Source organism: Anabrus simplex, chromosome 1 (genome assembly GCF_040414725.1).
Source record: "Anabrus simplex isolate iqAnaSimp1 chromosome 1, ASM4041472v1, whole genome shotgun sequence".
In the NCBI taxonomy this organism is placed as follows: Eukaryota; Metazoa; Arthropoda; class Insecta; order Orthoptera; family Tettigoniidae; genus Anabrus; species Anabrus simplex.
Genome location: NC_090265.1, coordinates 383,177,826 through 383,202,553, shown reverse-complemented (window position 1 = coordinate 383,202,553; position 24,728 = coordinate 383,177,826). Strand labels below are relative to the sequence as shown.

The 24,728-nt window shown below is 39.2% G+C and overlaps 1 protein-coding gene across 1 annotated transcript in view; it reads right to left on the bottom strand.

Moving 5' to 3' along the window:
* Window positions 1-24,728, bottom strand: part of LOC136866372 (putative fatty acyl-CoA reductase CG5065) — a 257,496-nt gene that overhangs the window by 120,394 nt on the left and 112,374 nt on the right. Inside the window, exons 4-5 of the mRNA XM_068224970.1 lie at window positions 23,939-24,084; window positions 6,443-6,552 (exon numbers count right to left, since the gene is read on the bottom strand). Coding sequence (XP_068081071.1) covers window positions 6,443-6,552; window positions 23,939-24,084 — 256 coding nt within the window. The remainder of the gene's footprint in view (window positions 1-6,442; window positions 6,553-23,938; window positions 24,085-24,728) is intronic.

Below are 24,728 nucleotides of genomic sequence, written 5' to 3'. Positions count from 1 at the left end.
AAGCCCCCTCCATGAAAAGCACGACCATACCACAACACCACGACCTCCAAATTTTACTGTTGGCACTACACACGCTGGCAGATGACGCTCATCGGGCATTCGCCACACCCACACCCTGCCATCGGATCACCACATTGTGTACCGTGATTCGTCACTCCACACAATGTTTTTCCACTGTTCAATCGTCCAATGTTTACGCTCCTTGCACCAAGCGAGGCGTCATTAGGCATTGACCTGCGTGATGTGTGGCTTATGGGCAGCCACTCGATCATGAAATCCAAGTTTCCTCACCTCCCGCCGAACTCTCATAGTAGCCTACTTGGAGTGGATCCTGATGCAGTTTGGAATTCCTGTGTGATAGATGCCTGCCTATTACACTTGATGACCGTCTTCAACTGGTGGCGGTCTCTGTCAGTCAACAGACGAGGTCAGCCTGTACGCTTTCGCGCTGTACGTGTCCCTTCACGTTTCCACTTCACTATCACATCAGAAACAGTGGACCTAGGGATGTTTAGGAGTGTGGAAATCTCGCGTACAGACTTCTGACACAAGTGACACCCAATCACCTGACCATGTTTGAAGTCCGTGACTTCCGCGGAGCACCCTATTCTGCTCTCTCACGATGTCGAATGACTACTGAGGTTGCTGCTATGGAGTACCTGGCAGTAGGTGGCAGCACAATGCACCTAAGATGAAAAACATATGTTTTTGTGGGTGTCCGGAAACTTTTGATCACATAGTGTATGTTCCAGCAGTTGTCAGTTTTTCATCACCTGAATGAAATGATGTGATGATATTTTCAATTCTTGGGACAGACAAATAAGTAATACGTAAGAGAATTCAGAGACATACCGTGATTCTAACTAAGAATATTACAAACTGTTAATACTTAAATGATGATCACCTTTTACATGTGCCTGGAATAATCCTCATGTTCACTTCCTGTCAATGTTGTATGTTGTGTATTCAGCATGAAGGCTGGTTTGATCCTCTGCAGCTCCACCAACAGCTGTCATAAATATGTCGTGACATACCTGTCCTGAGAGACGTTCTCGTAGGTTGGTCACCAGGCACTTGGATGTTGAAGTATTACCTGACCTGCCGAGCGGATTGTAGGGAGGTAATTTGTAGGTATGACTCGTCCCGCAACTCCCGAAATAAAAGATAAAATTATTTCTCTGTCCTTTATTACTGAGGACACTAAAACTACTATGTACAGTATATTTACAAGTCTGAATGTAATGATCTAAAGAGAGAGAGAGCTTGTTCCACGCGCCTACTGTTCTACTACGCGTCTATCTTAATCTTGCCCTACGGCACTTGGGCTATGCCCGAACAGAATCTCGTCCTGACAAGTACGAACTACTGGCTGGAAGAAGGCCCCGCGCCATCTTGGCCAGGGGTTATATCTCCGCTTCTGAACTCAAAGTTCTATCCCTACCTCCTACCAAGGGGTTGGGTCTTACAGGCATTGCCAAACTGATCATCTTGTCAGTGGCTCCCTCTAGTGGCTATTCTCAATAGTTGTCACAGTAAGTGCTGCTACCTAGGCACTACTGTCTTCTGTCTCACTTTGTCCTCATCCTTCCTTGTTTTCCTAAGTGCATCTGAACTGACCCTGATTGGCCTTGCACTCGGCTTTGTTCCTTTGTCGGTTTCGGGCGGGCCGCCTGGCCCGCTGGCATACTAGCTCTGTTTGTCGATACACAGTAAATACCTTGTTGTGATCAACAAGTCCCCGCTCTTAGTCAACACTTGTGTAAGCGCACTTCATAAGCTCTCTCCACTACATGTAACTTCTTGAAATATTTCCCTTTTCTTACAGTAACTAAATCTGACTAATTATTATTCAATTACCTTAATGCTACAAGGTGTCTCCTGTCTTTGATCATCATTCTAACACTAATTAATCTCCTCTGACACCTTGAGCTCAAGACTCGGCTGCGAACCCCGGCTGCCTTCCACCTGGCAGTCCGCCGGTTCGAGTCCGTGGGAGGTCGGTACACGACAAATAGCCTAGGCGTCACTGAAGAGGCATACTAGGGAATTGAGGAGTGAGGTAGTTTCCCGCTGCTTTCCTCACCGAGCCAGCCGCTGCTATTACATATCAGTCTGCCAAGCCCACTGAAATGCATGCACCAACCGACCCTATGAGCGATATTTTCACACCATTCATAACAGGGACTGGCTGCATAAGCAATGGTATTACTAGCATCACTCATACCGCAGTCACTTTCATGTTATCTAAGCCAAGGAAGAGACTGAGACAGGTCAATAAAAGTAACAAATTTGATATAGCCCATACCAGAAGACATAGTGCACTGTAAACACTACATCTCGCCAGCAAAGGCGACCTATGTGACAGAATACTCTCACCATACACACACACTGTTGAATGTGCTTAGAGCAGATTTCATCAATATGACAATGTTTATTAATATTAATTTTTTTAAACCAGTGTCTCTGAGCACAGATGGTAAAGGATTGATTCCAAATTCTCACTTGTTATAAATTCCAATTGGATTTAATCCCTTAAATTTCTAGCAGAGTACCTTCTAGCCCACATTACTGTGTATAATTTTCCATATGCCCTTCTGATCTATCTTATATTCTAAAATTGTTTGTTTTACAATATTTTTCACTTAATTCTTGTCTTCATTCCTAGGTTTCTTTATCTGATTCTATTCATCACCCAACTGTTCTCTTTCTGGCCTTCATGAAGAGAGGCCATAGCTTTGTGTAGGCTGAGGATAGGTCATGGAAGATCTACACATTTTTACCTCCTAATGAGGAGTGTGCTCCATGGTGCCTATACCCTCTCAGAGTGTGCAGATCTCTCTGACCTAAAACAGAACATCGGCCTGCAGGACACACTCAACTCATATTAGCTGATGAGAAGAATACTGCTGATATTGTCATTACCCTTCTTTGTGAGAGTGGATTAATTAAGTCCATATAAATTTCAAGTGTTCTGTTACTCAGTGAACTTTTGTTGACTTTTGATATGTTTGTATACTTTTTGGCATAATAAAATATTTTCTTTGCTTTTCTTATCATGTTACTAATTGTTAAAAGCCCGCTGTTTAATAAATTAATTTATTTTAGTTTTTTTGTCTCCATTTAATTTGTTCAGAGAGGATGGTTACCTACTTGTACTTCCTCTTAAAACAAAAGTCACTACCACCTGTGTGATTTTTTTCATTTATATGTAATGAGACCTCCCCTGAAAGCCACCTAACCTTGCTGCGGTGGGGAGGCTTGCGCATCCCAATGAAGCAGGAGCCACAGGTGCAACCACATCGGATGGGTATCTGTCGAGAGACCAGACTAACGAATGATTCATCGAAAGGGGAGTAGCAGCCTTTCGGAAGTAGCAAGGGTGGCAAGAGAAGTGCCATCCGATGTTTGGCAGAATGTTGTTATACCTATTCCCAAAAAAGCCAGTGTTGACAAGTGTGAAAACTACTGCACCATTAATTTAGTATCTCATGCCTGCAAAATTTTAACGCGTATTATTTACAGAAGAATGGAAAGACAAGTTGAAACTGAAATGGGAGAAGATCAGTTTGGCTTCAGAAGAACTGTAGGAACTCATGACGCAATCCTGACTTTATGTCTTATCTTAGAGGATCGAATTAGGAAGCACAAGCCCACATACATAGCGTTCGTAGATCTAGAAAAGGCATTTGATATTGTTGATTGGTCCAAGCTATTTGAGATTCTGAAGGTGATTGGGATCAGATACCGAAAACAAAGAATTATCTACAATCTGTATGAAGATCAGTCTGCAGTGATAAGAATTGAGGGCTTCGAAAAAGAATCAGCAATCCAGAAAGGAGTGAGGCAAGGCTGCAGTTCATCACCCCTCCCCTCCTCCTTTTCAATGTTTACATAGAACAGGCAGTAAAGGAAATCGAACAGGAATTTGTAAAGGGAATCAAAATCCAAAGAGAAGAAATCAAAATCTTGAGATTTGCCGATGATACTGTTATTTTATCTGAGACTGCAGAAGATCTCGAGAAATTGCTGAATGGTATGGACGAAGTCTTGGGTAAGGAGTACAAGATGAAAATAAGTCCTAAACAAAAGTAATGGAGTGCAGTCAAACGAAGGCAGGTGATGCAGGAAATATTAGATTAGGAAATGAAGTCTTAAAGGAAGTAGATGAATATTGTTCAGCTCATAACTACCGATGGCAGAAGGAGGACATAAAATGCAGACTAGCACAAGCAAGGAAGAGCTTTCTCAAGAAAAGAAATTTGCTCACTTCAAACATTGATATAGGAATTAGAAAGATGTTTTTGTAGACTTTCGTGTGGAGCGTGGCATTGTATGGAAGTGAATCATGGACGATAACTAGCTCAGAAAGAAAGAGAATAGAAGCTTTTGAAATGTGGTGTTACAGAAGAATGCTGAAGGTGAGGTGGATAGATCGAATCACAAATGAAGAGATACTCAATCGAATTGGTGAAAGGAGATCGATTTCGCTAAATTTGACGAGAAGAAGAGATAGAATGATAGGACACATCTTAAGACACCCAGGACTTGTTCAGTTGGTTTTTGAAGGAAGTGTAGGTGGTAAGAACGGTAGGGGTAGACCAAGGTACGAATATGACAAGCAGATTAGAGCAGATGTAGGATGCAATAGTTACGTAGCAATGAAAAGGTTAGCACAGGATAGGGTGGCATGGAGAGCTGCATCCAACCAGTCTATGGACTGATGACTCAAACAATCACACCACCGTCCTTGTGTTTTAGTCTATGGCTGTATTAAGAACCTAGCTTGCTTACAGCATTATATCAGCAGGAACCATATGTTGCACTTTACTGAAGTAAAACGTGAAACTAAGTAATGATTGAGACAGCATAAAGGGTAGTCTCATTACATGTTGTTAGTGTGAGTGTTTTAAGGAGCAAAACAATAATATCAGCCTCTTCCTATTAAGCACTGAAACACAGGTATATGGAGAGAGTATGTGTGTCAAATAATGAGGCGGCGAAAGAAAGGGAAAAGACAAGAAAAGCGGGTAAATGGAAGACTCCTTGGAGCTTATAAACCTAATATTGGCACGGTCACAAGAGAACTTGAAAGAGTTTCAATGATTTAATGATTTCTAGAAAGAGGATAGTATCACATTAAAATATATACCAGTACAAATGATAACTATGCTAAATCAGGAGAATATTTCTGACGTCCTCAAAAGAATTTTTCAGTCAGAATCACAGTATAGGGCGAGTTGTTTGAGATCATAATGATACAGGGAAACAACTTTGATATGTTTTATGGAATATAATCAACAGAATCATCAGTGAGTACAGCAAAAGTGATACAAGGACCTCTTCCACGAATGACAAACTGATCACAGTAACTGGGAGGATGCAGCATCCGACCAGCCAATGAAGGCACAAGTTTGATAAAAGAGACTGCAGAAAGAACAAGAAAATCAGAGAAGAAAAGACCATCAGGTACTACTATTACTACTGCTACTACAAGGGACTTTGACAGATTTGATAGCCTATGATGAGAAAGCAAAATTAAATGACACTTTGTCGCACTGTCAATGATTAAGTTAACAAATATGCATAGATCAACTGATTACGGACACTACAATAAAAAAGTTACGGGAATAGCTTAAGGACAGCAATCTTTAGGGTAAGAACCCAGAAAAAAAACACGTAAAAGATGAAACATCATGTTACAAAATTTTCAATACAACATTCTCAGATCTCTAGAGCCCACTTGGTAGCTACGATTGTTAAAGTGTAAAACTTTTATGGTCTGACACCGTTAGCCACTTCGAGTCCTGTTGGTGGAAAGAATTTTTACCATCAGAATGTTGATCAGAGCAATAGGAGAGATGGTAGAGTACAATTTGTAATCATTAGATAACATGCAAAGAGCCTGGGTTCAATTCCAAACCTCTCTGCAGTGCACATAAAAGAGCGAGGGCATGTGACCATGTTGATGGTAATTTGTCCCTCGCACAGGGACAACATGCCTTGAGCAGACTCTTTGTTGTTATTCGACAGGAGAAGGCTTTGCAATGACATCAAGTCTCATTCTCTTCCTATACCATCATCACAACCACCACCACACACTACACAACAGTCATCATATTGGACACATGAACACATACTTGTGTAATGATCTTTGCCTCTGTGGCAAGGAGAAAGTAACTCCTTTACCAAAGATAGTACACACAAATAAATGAAGATCACCAACTGCTCATCATCACATGCAATGAACTTTTATCCAAGTGCCTGGGCATTAGAGAGGGGGGGAAAAGTGGGACACACACACCCACATATCTCAGCTCCATACAATATTCCATCTGTATGTTCAAGCCTGCATATTCGCTAGTCGAGAAATATCAATGTAGGTACCACTGGAAAACTAAATATATTTTGTTTCCTTGAGATAAGTTATATATTTTGACAATACCTATAGATGGCCTGACAATGGCCACAGGAAGGTTCCCACTCTCCTTGAGCAGCATACTCTCAGCTAGAGCCTTTGTGAAGGTATAAGTATTGGGCCGGTTACCAATGAGTCTGAAACAAGAATAAACCAGCGATGACGTGGAAAAACAGTCTCTGATCAAATCCATACGGAAACATACGTCAGAGTTGGGGATACCGGACTCAACCACGAGGAAACACATCAAAATGGATCTGAAAATGAGGTGTTAGCATCCATCGAGTGTCAATGAATTATCGGATGATGATTTGAAGAGATGTGTTGATGCTTATGTCGGATGCTGCAACAATTCCTAACAATGACTCAGAAGGCAGAAATCATGTTCACCGATGAATGTGCAACATATCGCAGCTCCCGTAGTCACAATGTTTACTTTTGGGGAAAAGAAAACCCACATTTTTTTTTTTTCCTTTTCAAGAAATCGAGCAAAACTCACCTCCCATCATTATCTAGGCTGGAATGATACAAACGCATCTGTTTGGCCCATATTCTTTTTATTGTTCTGTTAATCAGAATAGTTACCTCCTGAAGATTAATGACTGACTCATCCCACAGCTGCAAAATGCTGGAATCTTAGACGTTATTTGGTTTCAGCACAATAGGGTGCCGGCTAACATCATGGCGGCTGTTCGACAAAGTCTGAATGCAGTCTTTGAGAATTGCTGGATCGGTCGAGGATTGGACTATGATCCAGCTCCACTTCCATGGGTACCAAGGAGCCCTGATCTAACAACACCCAATAACGCACTCTGAGGTGACATCAAGGAACAGGTGAGGAAGAAGTGGTACGTTGGAGTTGATGATCTGCAAAATGCAGTGTGCAAAGCTTTCCAGAGAGTGGCCTCAAGGATGTTGCTTAATATGATTATCAGAACATGGTGGCATGTTCAGCTGTGCAGAGACCATAGATGGACAGATATAACATGTAAGTAGAAATAAATAATGTGTATATATACTTTTATATCATGTTAGAGTTCAATCTAATTAAATTTAATATAGGGGTATACGGACTGTGCGCACCCTGTACTACAAATCACTTATGTTTATTCACTGTACAGTACTTTCTAGAACAATCACAGGAGTGAAGTCGTGGACTGTGGAAATATGTTTAAAAATACGACGGCTGTTTCTTTATTAGTGGCTACACTGTTGCATAAACACAAGGAACTGGAACCAGTATTTCTCGCATATAAACACACGGTAGGGTGGTACCGAACCTACTTCATAGTACACAGGCTCATCCATCCAACCCAACACATATGCATTGTGCTCTGAAGAATAGTGTTGTCTATGAGAGATCGAGTGAATGATCAGTCCCCACAAAAGTCAAAACTGCATCAGAACTCCAGCAATGTGAAGGTGCTGGTGATTCTGGTGTATGACAGTGATGGCACTATCTTAATGCATACCATACCCCAAGGAGAGACCATGTAGATGCTTTTTGCAGATACCTCCTATTATTTACACGGAGCTGATTTGCATACTTGGTAGGGCTGAGAAGTGCTCTATCATCCCCCACATTCCCTGGACTTATGACCCTGTGTTTTTGATTTGATATTAAAAATGAAGGAACAGCTGTTTTCAAAGTTCTGCAGGCAATAGACTACTCCATTTGCACCATTCAGAGAACAGGTGTTGCTACAGGCATAATATGGCTTCTATAATGCTGGTAACAGGTTCTACACAATACTTGGGAACTACACTGAGTGACTGTAGACATTTCACAGAGGTATCTCTTTTGTATCAGTTGTAAGTAATAGTTGCCACTAATAAATAACCGGCACTCGTAGCAGACAGTTCGTCCCTCCCATGATGTTACTATCACAACATACAACATAGTCCTTGGTGTTTCTCTTCTCATGAGAGTAAACGAAATAAGGATTCTGCAACCAATTAATTCAGCAGAAAACGATTTACAACTGCCTTTTGCCTATAGCACCATGTTGTAAAATAAAGTGATGGTTATTGTTTTAAGAGGAAATACAACTGGGCATCCATCCTCTGTCAATAATCAGAGGGAAAAAAGGGAAGAAGTCTAACACTTTGAAAATTGAAGGTATCGGCCAAAGAAAGACAGGGCCACGAAAATTAAAGACTTCCTAGGCCTTGCAAATCTATACTATCAGGATTGGAAAGGAACAAGAGTTGACCAAGGTAGGTCAGATAGGATACATGAAAGTGAAGAGTCTGTTACAAATAACTTGAAGCATTGCCAGGACTCAGCTAAAAGCCCCATCGTCGCCAACCTGCAATTCCAAGTTAAGAGCCCCTCGAGACCCTTAAAATGGTTATGATTTATGTCGTGCCCAATGATGTAATTATGATAAAATATAATGACTTTTCTCACATTGCTACTGAATCTGATAAATTTTTTAGTATGGCTGCTCATTAGATTAGAATTTCAAGTTAAGATTTCCCAGTGATTAAAATGAGTCAATTGTTTAATGCCATTAAATGTGGAAAGAACATAATATATTCAAAAGGCATCAGTCATTCAAGGCCATCGACATTCAGAATTGGAACCAATTAAAAGAAGGAGAATCATCAATGAGGCATAAAAAGAAGAACTTATCAACGATGGACTTCCTGGATAAAATATTTTATGCATTTTACAGGGAATTTGTGCCTAACAAAAAAGAGTTTCATGTAGCATCATTGATTGTGCAGAATTTTCTATTTCTATAATGTATAAAATATAATCTACCCGCCACACTATGCCAAATTATTAAAATATTATTGTAATATATTAGGTGAGTGTATTTCTTCAATTTGGAAGTATCTTTCGTAATAAACTGAGTAATAGAGTGGTTGCATTATTATTTTTTGCTTCTCCAGAAAAACTTCATTTTTAGAACTTTCCCGTGTCAACAACTCAATTGTGTAGTATGTTCTTGTCATCTTTCTGCCTTCTTTCCATAGACATTGTTTTCCATCTGCTCTCTTGATATTCATACACATAGTTGTCTTTTATCTAAAAATGTCCTCGATTTTCATATATGCAGCATCTACCTTTCCTAAAATCATTCAACCTTCAACATTTTTCACTTTTGGAGCCATTCTTCCTTACCTGTCCTGCAATTTCTATCTACTTCATTCTTTAGTTGTCTGTAATCTTTTCTGCCCTCCTCATTTTTTGCACTCTTGTACTTCTGCCCATGGGCGCCCATATGACAGTTTCTAGAGGGGGTCCCAGACCTGGGGGTACATAGCAATTTTAATATTTTGGAAGATAAATGGCGATTTGTATTCTGCGGTAGAATAACCCACAGTGTTCCTTGCCTGTTGGTGGTGGATGATACTACTGCTTTTACGTAATACTGACTTTTAAATCATTTTCTTGAAAGGAAAACACATGACTACACTAGATTTTTGCCTTTCCCTGAGAGCTAGAGGGGGGCTGCGGCCCCACCTTGCCCCCAGGTATGGGCGCCCTTGCTCCTGCCGTTCATCAGTCAGGTCTAGTATCTTAAAAATAACCATGCTTTAATGTAGGCCTTGTCTGTGACTGTGAATTCATTAGTTATTAATTAATTAAAACTGTTACCAGTCAAAATTTGTATTAATTTGTATTCCACAACACTTCATATCTCATACTCTATTGTCAGATGGTGAAGGTCTAGTATCTCTTGAGATTTTTATTGATTTTTATTTGATCTTGCTTCTCTTCCTAACTTTCTTTCCTTCAGCAGTCCTACTGATCCCATTTCTCAGCACTCTCCAACTCTTCATCTATTGTGTTTCCTTCAGCCTCTTCATTTATCTTTGTGCAACAGTGTTTCTTGAAACAACTCTTCACACTCTTTTCCTTCAATGTGTCTACATCCCATGTTCTTGCATTCCTTCCTTTCTTCAATTTCTTCAACGTCAGATGACATTTCATGATAACCTAATAAGGCCTTGCAAACCAACACCTGGCTTCTGAATCTCTGCCTAGTCATAATGATGTCTGCTTGATACCTTCCAGTGCCTCCAAGTCTTGTCCATGAATACAGCAAATGTTTGGGTTTTTGAACCAAGTATTAGCAAGGATTAAATTATGATCAGTGCAGAATTCTACCAGCTGACTGCCTCTGTCATTTGTTTGTCTCAGTCCATACTTTCCTACTGCATTACCTTTTCTTCCTTGGTCTTCCACTGACTCAAGTTTCACATCTCCTTTTACATATTGTATTAAATGTTCTACCTCTTCATATTCTTTTGATTTCTTCATAGCAGATGAACTAGTAGGCATAAAGACCTGCACTGTTGTTGTATGCATTGGCTTGGTGTCTATCTTGACATAGTAACTTACCAGTTGCCCTATTTCCTTCTTCATTACTAGTAAGATACCCATGCATTGCTACGGTTTTAAACTGAAAGTTATTATTCAAAGTTTTACATTTTGGAGAGTCCACAGTCAGCTGAGTCTGTAAAATAGGCCCTCAGTTCATACGTCAAAAGGTTTTGGGTGAATGATTATTTATTTTATGATCTAACACTCATTTGAACCCAATACAAAAGAATTTGAATGTTTTAAACCCTACCTTATTTAACATCCAGGATGTAAAACCAACCAAACTGTGAAATTATGATTTTGTTCGTTGTACAGTAATGGAGGAATGTGTGGATGTTTTTAAATATTTGTTAACATCTAGGGTACAGAAGACCACCCTTCATAAAAAAATTAAGTTCGTGCCTGAAACAATTTTGGAAGAATGGATATTGTGTTTCTGAAAGTCAACCACCATCTAAACCCCTTAGGGGAGAAATATTTTGAAGTATACCATATACTTAGGATATAAAAGAAGACCCTTCTCATAAAATTACAACTTTGTTTGTCAAACGGTTTTGGAGGGATGAATAACTTTGTTTACGGAGCTAACCTCGTTTAACACTTTAGGACTGGAACGTTAAAAAATATTTCCTATTTCACACCCAGTACTTAAAATATATACCACTATTTGGAATTTTGTCTTCGTACGTTAAACCGTTTTGGGGGAAGGAATGAATATACCGTATTTGTTTTCGGATCTTAACCCCTATTTAACTCTCTGAGGTTGTGTTGTTTGGAACATCACAGCACGTAATAAACTAGTGAACTGTGTAATTAATTGAAAAGATGTATGTATTTAATCACTGGTAGGTCATTTTTAAACTATTATATATACCAGGTGGCTCCCGAACGCCGTACTTTCTACTTACAAATGTCCCGCATGCACAAATGATGAATGGGATGTCTACCAACTGATTTTCACAGGCGCACTACTGCCAGCGGGTAGGTTACGTCAGAATATGAAGAGATAAGGGCCAGCCTGTGGCTCGCAGCATGTTACTCAGCGTTACAGGTCTAATGCACTCCTTGCAATAGTAAACATCGTTTTCTACCGCATATTTCTAGGCTGGTGTATGGTACAGCCGCACTATATTTGCTGTCAGCATTTCGGCAATGGATAGCGTGTTCAGCAGCGACAAATGCACAGACATTATTTTAATATGGAAAACCTGGTCGTAATGCAGCCGAAGCTCCAAACAGACGTAAGCCAATGCCTTCTACACACGTATTTCACCAAACAGTATTAGTTTGTTCCATACAAGCAACTCTATTATCGAGTGGAATTTCTACACGTTTATAAATTAGTAAGTTATTAAATTTCCTTTTCTGCATCTTTGGCGTGTTCACAAACAGCAGCGATGATTAGGGGGTGGGGCGAGGAGGGACAGTGGCACCCTCCCAAAACTTTTTGGAGTAAACATTCATGTTTTTCCACTTTAGCCAGCTGGAACTAGGAATTATTTTGAAAAGAGCTAGTTGTACAAGCCTTGTTGTCTTATCTGCTAATTCAACCTTTATTTTTTAATTATTAACATAATTATTGGCGGAAATACGCACAAAATGCCGCTCGTTGCGGCTAAGCGATTTGTATAGTGCTACAGCAGGTAGTGGAGACTTTGCAAGTGCTGCAAGGAAGGGTAGTAGGGGTACATATTTTTTTGACAAGGTCGTGGACACTGAGTTATAATTCACCCGCTTGCCGCACGCATCCATCAGTTTGGCACTCTCTTTTTTTTTTGCTACTTTCTTTCCTGTTTCATCATTGCCATAAGTCCTATCTGTGTCGCTGCGACGTAACGTCAATTGTAAAAAAAAATATTTAATTGTAATTTCAACGGGAGATAATACCAACTTTACTTTCATCGGACTAAATTATTTCGTTTGTGTTATGTTATTTAACATGTAAATGTAATTAACCTGCCCCGTGGTTTATTTGTAATAATACTTTTTTCAGATTGTGTTTAAATGTTTTATACTAAAATTTTCACCAGGTCTCACAAACAAACCACAGGGCAGGTTAAATAGATTTACTTAATAAATGATATAACACAAAACAAATACTTTAGCCCAGTGAAAGGAACGTTGGTATTATCTCCCGGTAAAATTCAATTACAATTGAATTTATTTTACAATTGGCTTTACATCCGCCTCTGTGGTGTAGTGGTTAGTGTGATTAGCTGCCATCCCCGGAGGCCAGGGTTCGATTTCCGGCTCTGCCACGATGTTTTGAAAAGTTGTACGAGGGCTGGAACAGGGTCTACTCAGCCTCAGGAGGTCGACTGGGTAGAGGTGGGTTCGATTGCCACCTCAGCCCTCCTTGAAGTGGTTTTCCATGATTTCCCACTTCTCCTCCAGGCAAACTCCGGGATGGTCCCTAACTTAAGGCCACGGCCGCTTCCTCCCCTCTTAGTTGTCTAACCCTTCCAAACTTCCCATCCCCCCAACAAGGCCCCTATTCAGCATAGCAGGTGATGCCACCAGAGCGAGGTACTGGTCATCCTCCCCAGTTGTATATCAACCCAATATCTCACCCTCCAGGACACTGACCATGAGGCAGTAGAGGTGGGATCCCTCACTGAGTCCGAGGAAAAATTAACCCTGGAGGGTAAGCAGATTAAGAAGAAGAACTGGCTTTATGTCACACCGACACAGATACGACTTATGGCAACAATGGGACAGGAAAGGGCTACACGTGGAAAGGAAGAGGCTGTGGCTTTAATTAAGGTACAGCCCTAGCACTTGCCTGGTGTGAAAATGGGAAACCACGGAAAACCATCTTCAGGCCTGCCGACAGTAAGATTCGAAACCACTATCTCCCGCGTGCAAGCTCACAGCTGTGCACCCCTAACCCCATGGCCTGCTTACCCGGTGCAATTAAATAAAAGTATGGCATGATTATGCAATTAAAATCATTTAGTATTTGAATACACACTAAGAAACTAATTGGCACTAAAAGAGAGTGCCAGACTGATGGATGCGCGCGGCAAGCGGGTGAGTTATAACTCAGTGTCCACGATCTTGTCAAAAAAATATGTACTCCTACTACCCTTCTTCACAGCACATGCAAAGTATCCACATGCCGCAGCGCTATACAAATCGGTTAGCCGCGACGATTTGTGCGTATTTCTGCCAATAATTATGTTAATAATTAAAAAATAAAGGAAAGAACAGCAGATAAGACAACAAGGCTTGTACAAATAGCTGTTTTCAAAATAATTCCTAGTTCCAGCTGGCTAAAGTGGAAAAACATGAAATGTTTACTCCAAAAAGTTTTGGGAGGGTGCCACTGTCCCTCCTCGCCACACCACCTAATCACCGCTACTGTTTGTAAGCACGCCAAAGATGCAGAAAAGGAAATTTAATAGCTTATTAATTTATACATGTGTAGACATTCCACTCAATAATATCAATAAATCAATACTGATCTGCATTTAGGGCAGTCGCCCAGGTGCCAGATTCCCTATCTGTTGCTTTCCTAGCCTTTTCCGAAATGATTTCAAAGAAATTGGAAATTTATTGAACATCTCCCTTGGTAAGTTATTCCCATCCCTAACTCCCCTTCCTATAAATGAATATTTGCCCCAGTTTGTCCTCTTGAATTCCAACTTTATCTTCATATTGTGATCTTTCCTACTTTTATAAACGCCATTCAAACTTATTCGTCTACTAATGTCATTCCACGCCATCTCTCCGCTGACAGCTCGGAACGTACCACTTAGTTGAGCAGCTCTTCTTCTTTCTCTCAATTCTTCCCAACCCAAACATTGCAACATTTTTGTAACGCTACTCTTTTGTCGGAAATCACTCAGAACAAATCAAGCTGCTTTTCTTTGGATTTTTTCCAGTTCTTGAATCAGGTAATCCTGGTGAGGGTCCCATACACTGGAACCACTCGATAATAGAATTGCTTGTATGAAACAAAAACGAATACTGTTTGGTGAAATACGTGTGTAGAAGGCAGTGGCCTATGTCTATTTGGAGCTTCGACTGCATTACGACCAGGTTTTCCATAAAATGTCTGTGCATTTGGCGCTGCTGAACACGCTATCCACTGCCGATATGCTGACAGCAAATATAGTGTGGCTGTACCATACACCAGCCTAGAAATATGCGGTGGAAAACGATGTTTACTATTGCAAGGGGTGCATTAGACCTGTAACGCTGAGTAACATGCTGCAAGCCACAGGCTGGCCCTTATCTCTCCATATTCTGATGTAACCTACCCGTTGGCAGTAGTGCGCCTGTGAAAATCAGTTGGTAGACATCCCATTCATCATTTGTGCATGCAGGACATTTGTAAGTAGAAAGTACGGCCTTCTTGAGCCACCTGGTATATATATATAGGGTTTTAATCATCCATTTCACATCATCATTTCATTTCTTTGTATCGCTGCTATAATGTATTCTGAATGAACGAATTATTGAGTAAAGTATTTCAACATCATTCGTATTAATAATTTGCAGTAAATTTTCCAACAGCTGAAGTCAGGTGACCAGAGTCAGCAGGCTAATTTCAGCCCATTACCAGGAAATGTACACCATCAAGCTTACAAGAGACCTTATCCTCTCCACACTCTGAAGAGGCAGTTAAAACCTTGTTAACACCTACTTTTTGAAGTTCGCTACCTGACACTTTGTTTTCGCGGGAAAGTTCAACCTATATGAATGGACGGAATGAAGCAACATGATGGATTCACAGCAATGGATAGGAGAAGGGATAATACATCAAATCTTACTGGACCATGTGATATGGTTGATGGAGGGAGACTTTGGAACCTATATACTTCGACAACAAGAGCTGGAGAGAGACTCGAAAGACACTCTTACTTACAACTACTTAGAAGGACAATTCTGTGATTTATGTGACTAGGAACACCTCTTGTGACCTGTGCATTTTTTTTTTTGTTTGCTTCCTTAGAAGGAACGGAGGCTGATTTGAGTCTGTCATATGGCGAGAACATTGTGTCATTTATTGAGTAACATGGCAACCTTTACAATTGTTTCATTATGTATATAAACCACCCATCTATTTCAGCTGAAGTTTAATACCGACAGAGGCCAGTTAACCTTTTTAGAAATTTATTATTATTATTATTATTATTATTATTATTATTATTATTATTATTATTATTATTATTATTATTATTATTATTATTGTTGTTGTTGTTGTTGTTGTTGTTGTTGTTATTATTATTATTATTATTATTATTATTATTATTGTTGTTGTTGTTGTTGTTGTTATTATTATTATTATTAATATTATTAATATTATTAATATTATTATTATTATTATTATTATTATTATTATTATTATTATTATTTGTAGTTAGGGATTTCGGTCCCATCTTCGAGCGTCACAGGAAGCGAGTTCGGATTTCATTGGTATCTGCCAAGTGTACGTGGGGTATTCCCACGGCAACCGGATAATTCTATGTTTGATATGTTAAGATGCAAATAGCTAGTTGTCTTGCTGTGCAGAAAAGTAGGCGTTAAACACCATTGTGCACTTTGTTTTATTTATTTCTCTTCATACGATTATAAGATTTAACATCGAGCTATTTATTCATCTTCACATGCAGATATTTAAGACATTTAAAACCTAGTGCTTTATACTCAAGTGTTATATAGCTCCACACAAACTTTCGTCTTGAAAAAATCTTTATATCTTCTACGTTACTTGTTATTCATCTGTGCATTGCTTTTATCTTGTACCTTTTGAACGATCGGCAGATGATGACCCAGCTCTGGGGTTGAAACCGGTACCATTTGTGATTTACTTGTGATGTAACCTCGCATTACTAAGTGTTATTGTATTGAATAGGTGGAACCATAATATATATTATTAATTTAATTGTAATCTCAGTTCAATAGGACCAAAATGAAATTCTTGTCTTTCAATTCCAAACTCTGATAAGTAGAATGTCGGTATTCATTTCCTGACAATTGCCCCCTCTCAGATAGTCCCCAACGTGGAGATCCGAATGGGAGACTATTCTACCTCCAAAATATTTTACCTGGGAGGAAACCATCATCAGTTCATCATTCATTCAGAGGGAGCTGCATGTCCTGGGAGTTAGTTACAGCTGTAGTTTCCCATTGCTTTCAGCTGTGTAACAGTAATCATCTACACTGCCACTCTTGCAACTTCCAAAAGGCTGCTACATTCTTTGCAATGAACCATGCATTAGTCTGGTCTTTTTTCTTCTTTTGTTTTTGCTGCCAGCAGTGGTTTTTTTAACATCGCACTAACACATCAAAGGTTTTTGGCAATGCAAGGATGGGAAAGGGCTAGGATTGGAAAGGTAGTGTCCATGGCCTTACTTGACATACAGTTCCAGCATTTTTGTCTGGTGTGAACACAGCAAACCACCAAAATCCATTTTCAGGGACGCTGACGATGGGATTCGAAACCGTCATCTCCTAAATGCAAGCTCACAGCTACAGACAGATTTGACGATTATTCTAATTAGTAATACATTAACTTATTAATCTTGTTCATGATGTGAAAGTGTGTTACGGAAAAAATGGAGAGCTCACTGGTTTTTATAATAATTTATGTATTGTTGCCAGTGGCTGTAAGTGAACAGATGATGTAAGACAGATGATTGTGAAAATGTATTTGGTACATAATTACAGGAGATTGCATAGATGTGTTTCCCTGCATGACCAGTCATAATTAAAGAAGTACAGTAGCCTTACATTTGAAAATAAGTAATTGCATATTTAATAAGCAGTGAAATGACTTGATTTGTCACTTGTTTGTTTGTTTCCATTACTTACACTGACCAGATAGGTTCCTTCTTTTTTGTCCTGTGTTTCATGTCTTTTACCACCTGTGTTTATCTTTATCTTCTTGTATTTTTGTTCTTTTTCCTCCAGTGTTTATCCAGCTTTCATCTTAGCTTACACTTTTTACCTCAAAAATGAAGTCTGTTGAAATGGGCCCCCAGTGAGTGTTGATGTCCATTTTACTGATGACGCAGGGAAGCAGAAATGATCTCACTGGGGACAGAGGAGAATTGGATGTAGAACTGGAATTGATGAGGAGAGAAGCATCTATCTGAAGACGGCAATGTATGACAATGTGGAGATTGTTCTTGCTCTTTAGTATTTTTATGTCTGACCTCGTCTCCTCTCTCCGTTGTTCCCTGTTCCCACAGTGACCTGTCTTGTGTTCATCCTATTGTGTGTTGCTTTTCAAGTTCCTTTCTTTTCATATATGACTTGATTTGTCTCTTGTTCGTTCCTTTCCATTCCTCAAATTAGGAAAATTATTAATTTTATGTATTCATCATGATAAGGAAGATGTAGAAAGATTTTTTTTTTTTTTTTTTTGGTTTTTATAATCTGTAACTGACCAACACTTCAGTCAACATGGGTGAATGAGAAATTCTATTGGGCACATGGTTACAGGAGATTTGAATACAGGAGTGTTTGTCAGCTTGCCCAGCCCAAATGTAACAAGTTAATTTAGATTTGAACATTGGATACCAAGTTATGCTGCAGTGGAAGGAAAGAAAGAAAGAAAGAAAGAAAGAAAGAAAGAAAGAAAGAAAGAAAGAAAGAAAGAAAATCAAAAGCTATAGATTTTTAGAGATGCCAGAGCTTCAAAATGTGCCCTGGCAGAGGGTTCATAATGTTGCTTGCTTGCTGCTGAAAATGCTTGTTGTTTTAAGGGGCCTAACATCGAAGGTCATTGGCCCGGTTCATACTGTGTAAACACCTATTTTTATTATTATTAATTTTTTACAATTGGCCTTACGTCTCACCGACACAGAGAGGTCTTATGGTGACGATGGGATAGGAAAGGCCTAGGAGTGGGAAGGTAGCGACCATGGCCTTAATGAAGGTACAGGCCCAGCATTTTCCTGGTGAGAAAATGGAAAACTGTAGAAAGCCATCTTCAGGGCTGCTGACAGTGGGGTTCGAACCCACTATTTCCCAGATGCAAGCTCACAGCTACGTGACCCTGTCACTCAGTTTAAACACTTTTAAATGCCAATAAAATGAGTCAAGATTTGATTACCTAACCTAAGCATAGGTGATAAATGTTTATAATATGTGGAACAACAAATGACTCCTTGTCTGAATGGTCAGTGTTGAGGCCTTCGATTCAGAGGGTCCCGGGTTCTATTCCCGGCCGGGTCAAGGATTTTAATTGCGTCTGATTAAATCTGGCTTGAGGACTGGATGTTTGTGTTTGTCCCAACACTTTCCTCTTCATATTCATACAACATACTCCACTACCAACCACCACATAAACACACAATAGTGATTACATCCCTCCATATAGGGTTGGTATCAGGAAGGGCATCCGGTCGTAAAACAGGGCCTAATCCACATGTGCGACACAGTTTGCACCCACAACCCCACAAGTATGGAAAAGCGGTAGAAAAGAAGAAGGAGAAGAAGAAGTGTCAGAACAACAAATACTATATACCGTTTTCGATACCTGGACTGAAAATAAAGCAACTGAATGAGTTTTAAACTATATTTTAGGCTAGGTACTTTGTTTCTGTGCATTGATTTTTACTGTGGTGCATGGATGAAATGAGAGGAAAAAATCTTGATCATGATGGCTGCAGCACGGGTGATGTTTAAGGAAGCAGAGATTCTTATCAGTGGAATACTGTGTAGGAGGGATACTGACTGGAGGGTGATTGGGGATTTAAATGAGACTATGAAGTGGATTTGTGGGAAACTGGGACTGAAATTTCTAGATCCTAATGGGTGGATCTAGATAGGGATCTGTGCTCAGATGGCCTTCACTTAAACCCCATTGGTATGTATAAGTAAGGAAATTTGTTTGGAAGGGTACTAGGGAGGTACATTCAGGAAAACGGGGTTGTTTAGGGAGCGGTGATAAGGGTACAGAGATCTGGAAGTGGGGATGACATAAAAATGTTAGTGTTGAACTGTATAAGTATTGTAAAGAAAGGAATAGAATTAAGTAATTTAATAGATATACAATTACCATATATTGTAATAGGAGTTGAATCATGGCTGAGAAATGACATAATGGATGCAGAAATTTTCTCATGGAACTGGAATGTGTATCGTAGAGATAGGATAGGAATGGTGGGAAGGGGAGTATTCATTCTGGTGAAAGAAGAATTTGTAAGCTACGAAAAAGTAGAGAAACATGAAATTCTAGGTGTAAGGCTCATTTCTAAAGATAATAGGCAACTTGAGTCTTTGGAGTGTACAGACTGGGAAACGGTAGCGCTGATACAGATTCAGACTTATTTGATAAGATAATCAGCCATGTGGGAAACAACATGGAAAGGAATGTGATAGTAGCAGGAAATCTTAATTTACCAAATGTCAATTGGGAAGGAAATGCAAATGACAGGAAGCATGACCAACAAATGGCAAATAAGCTAATATGGGATGGACAGCTGAGTCAGAAAGTGACAGAGCCAACTAGAGAGAAAAATATCCTGGACGTGGTGCTGATAAAACCAGATGAGCTCTATAGAGAAACCGAAGTAATAGATGGTATTAGTGATCACAAAGCTGTTTTTGTCGTAGTTAAAAATAAATGTGATAGAAAGGAAGTTTTTAAAAGTAGGGCTATTAGGCAGTACCATGTGGCTGATAAAGCAGGCATGAGGCAGTTTTTAAAAAGTAATTATGATCGGTGGAAAACGGTAAATAAGAATGTAAACGGACTCTCGGATGGGTTTAAAGAAATTGTTGAGGAATGTGAAAACAGGTCTGTACCTTTAAAAGGTGGTAAGGAATGGTAAAGACCCACCTTATTATAATAGAGAAATAAAGAGACTAAGAAGGAGGTGCAGATTGGAAAGAAAAAGAGTTAGAAATGGCTGTGGAAGTAAGAAGAAAATGAAGGAACTTAGTAGGAAATTGAATCTAGCAAACACAAATATTTTAGTGAAAATGGAAGTGTGTGTATGTGTACTTTAAGGCACAAGCAGGTTCCAAGAATGACATTCCAGGAATAATTAATGAACAAGGAGAATGTGTACGAGGACGGTTTGAAAAGTTCTCGTAATCACCGCTAGATGTCAGTGCTAGAGCAACGAGGTTCCCGCGCAATAATCACACATCCTTTGTGAGTGAACACGTGGCGCATCAGTGCTCTAGCTGCAGGAGTGTGGTAGTGACGACTCTTTGTTATTGTTCCCGCGTAGTGATTCGTGACAATGGAAAAAACTGAGATTCGAGCAGTGATTAAATACTTTGTAAAGGAAATTCATGCCGACTTTCAGAACACACTGGGGGACTCTGCTCCTTCATTTTCAACTGTTGCCAAGTGGACCAGCGAGCTTAAATTTGGTCGGGAGAGCTTGGATTATGATCCGCGTAGTGGACGGCCAAAAAGTGTTACGACCCCAGAATTTATCGCAAAAGTACATAAAATGGTCACGGAGGATCATCAACTGAAAGTGCGGGAGATTGCTGAAGCTGTAGGGATGTCTTCTGAATGGTTATATTATATTTTAACTGAAGAATTGGGTATGAAAAAATTATCCGCAAGATGGGTGCCGCAGCTCTTGATATTGGACAATAAACGCACAGGTGACTACAGGTGAAACATGGGTCCACTACTATACCCCAGAGACAAAACAGCAGTCAAAGCAGTGGAAATATGCTGATTCACCACCACCAAAGAAAGCAAAGGCAGTGCGTTCGGCTGGAAAGGTCATGGCCTCAGTTTTCTGGGATGCAAAAGGCATTCTGCTGATAGATTATATTCCTACTGGCCAAACAATTACAGGGCAATACTATACAAATCTGCTAGACCAACTACAGGAAAAGATACGCGAAACAAAGCCTGGTTTGGCAAGGAAAAAGGTCATCTTTCATCAGGACAATGCTCCACCGCACACAAGTGTTATTGCCATGGCAAAACTTCATGAACTGGGGTACGAATTGTTGCCACATCCACCTTATTCACCTGATTTCGCACCATCAGACTTTCATCTATTCCCCAAGCTGAAAATTTTTCTCGGTGGACGGAGATTTTCTACAAGGGAAGAACTGACAGCCGAATTGGAGAGGTATTTTGCAGGCCTGGAGGAATCTCACTTTTGAGATGGGATCAAGGCACTGGAACATCGCTGGACCAAATGAATTAGTGTACAGGGAGACTATGTTGAAAAATAAAAACAGTTCCACCGAGGTAAGATACTTAATTCTAGTACATTCCGAGAACTTTTAAAGCACCTACGTATGTGAGGATCTTCAAAAGGCAGAAGTATTCAGTCAACAGAATGTAAGAATTGTTGGTTACAAGGATAATGTCCAGATAGAGGAGATGACTAATGCTAAAGAAGTATTAAAATTTACATATGATAACAATGATATTTACAATAAGATAAAAAAAAGTTCAAAACTAGAAAAGAAACTGGAATTGATAAGATTTCTGGGGACATACTAAAGACAATGGGTTGGGATATAGTACCATACTTGAAGTACTTGTTTTATTATTGTTTGGTTGAAGGAGCTATACCAAATGAATGGAGAGTTGCTATAGTAGCCCCTGTGTATAAAAGAAAGGGTGGTAGACATAAAGCTGAAAATTACAGGCCAGTAAGTTTGACATGCGTTGCATGTAAGCTTTGGGAAGGCATTCTTTCTGATTATACTGTATTAGAAATGTTTGCATAATTAATGACTGGTTCAATAGAAGGCAGTTCGGTTTTAGGAAAGGTTATTCCATTGAAGCTCAACTTGTAGGATTCCAGCAAGATATAGAAGATATCTTGGATTCAGGAGGTCAAATGGACTGTATCGCGATTGACCTGTCTAAAGCATTTGATAGGGTGGATCATGGGAGACTACTGGCAAAAATAAGTGCAATTGGACTAGAGAAAGGAGTGACTGAATGGGTTACTATATTTCTAGAAAATAGATCTCAGAAAATTAGAGTATGCAAAGCTTTATCTAACCCTGTAATAATTAAGAGGGGAATTCCTCAAGGCAGTATTATTAGACCTATATGTTTTCTTACATATATAATTGATATGAGTAAAGGAATGGAATCAGAGGTAAGGCTTTTTGCAAATGATGTTATTCTGAATAGAGTAATAAATAAGTTACAAGATTGTGAGTAACTGAAAAATGACCTCAATAATGTTGTAAGATGGACAGTATGCAATGGTATGATGATAAATGGGGTTAAAAGTCAGGTTGTGAGTTTCACAAATAGGAAAAGTCCTCTCAGTTTTAATTACTGCATTGATGGGGCGAAAAGTTATTTTTGGGGATCATTGTATCTGGGTGTTAATATAAGGAAAGATCTTCATTGGGGTAATCACATAAATGAGATTGTAAATAAAGGATACAGATCTCTGCACATGGTTATGAGGATGTTTAGGGGTTGTAGTAAGGATGTAAAGGAGAGGGCATATAAGTCTCTGGTAAGACCCCAACTAGAGTATGGTTCCAGTGTATGGGACCCTCACCAGGATTACTTGATTCAAGAACTGGTAAAAATCCAAAGAAAAGCAGCTCGATTTGTTCTGGGTGATTTCCGACAAAAGGGTAGCGTTACAAAAATGTTGCAAAGTTTGGGCTGGGAAGAATTGGGAGAAAGAAGACGAGCTGCTCGACTAAGTGGTATGTTCTAGGCTGTCAGCGGGGAAATGGCATGGAATGATATTAGTAGATTAATAAGTTTGAGTGGCGTCTTTAAAAGTAGAAAGATCATAATATGAAGGTAAAATTGGAATTCAAGAAGACAAATTGGAGCAAATATTTATTTACAGGAAGGGGAGTTAGGGATTGGAATAACTTACCAAGGGAGATGTTCAATAAATTTCCAATGTCATTGAAATCATTTAAGAAAAGGCTAGGAAAATAATAGATAGGAAATCTGCCACCTGGGTGACTGCCCTAATTGCAGATCAGGATTGATTGATTGATTGATTGATTGATTGATTGATTGATTGATTGATTGATTGATTGATTGATTGATTGATTGATTGATTGATTGATTGATTGATTGATTGATTGAAGCTACTTTGGCTATTATTTAATTTACAAACTATATGAAAGTCTCCCTGGGCTCCCATACTGAGCTATAACCACGTGACAAGTGTAAGAACAAACTACCAATTAAAGTTATACTACCTGGGATTTTTTTTTTTTTTAATCCAAGGATGTTTAGACATAAAACTTACTTTGGGGTGAGAGTCTGGATAAGATCATCATCCATGCACTCCATATACTGGATGATCTTCTCTGGATCATACGGTGGAGGGTAGATAACCTCACTAACTTCTTCACGATCACAATTAGAATAAGCAGTAGATACATGGATAAGAGCCTAAAAAAAGAAAATATATTGCAATTACATACAAACTGTTCTTTATCATTGCTATTCCTGATATAGATAAATGCAGGAGGGTTATATAGTTCAAGTTTCATACAAAAATATCAATAGTAAACAATGTTCAGTTTCAGAAGGAAGAAAACATTCTCTCTGGTTTATAACACTTTTGCTAGAAACAATTTATTGTTTTCTTTGTTTTCAGTTACAAAGGCTATCCTAAAAAGCAACAATGGTTTAATACTAGTCTTCCTTTAGCAATTTCTGTTTGTATCTGATGAATATGTTTGAGATTTACATTATAATTTATTATTTGGTACCCCCACTTACTCCTCATAGCTGCTCATTTACATGAATTATATACAATTGATTATAGTGGAAGCCATGTAGTCTTTCTTAAGTAAAGAATGAACAATACAGAGATTGCTTAAAAATATTATTCTTTCATCTGGTAAATAGGTAGTAGTTATCAGTAAATTCCTGATGAAACTAGATAATTTTTCACTTGGTTGTTCCCTTCGATTGTTTATATTGATCTATTGAGTCCTTTTCTCCTTTTGTATTTATACGGTGTTCCTTGTCTTTTACCAACCGTATTCATATTTTCTCCCTTTGTCCCGTCCCTTTTCCAATATTTATCC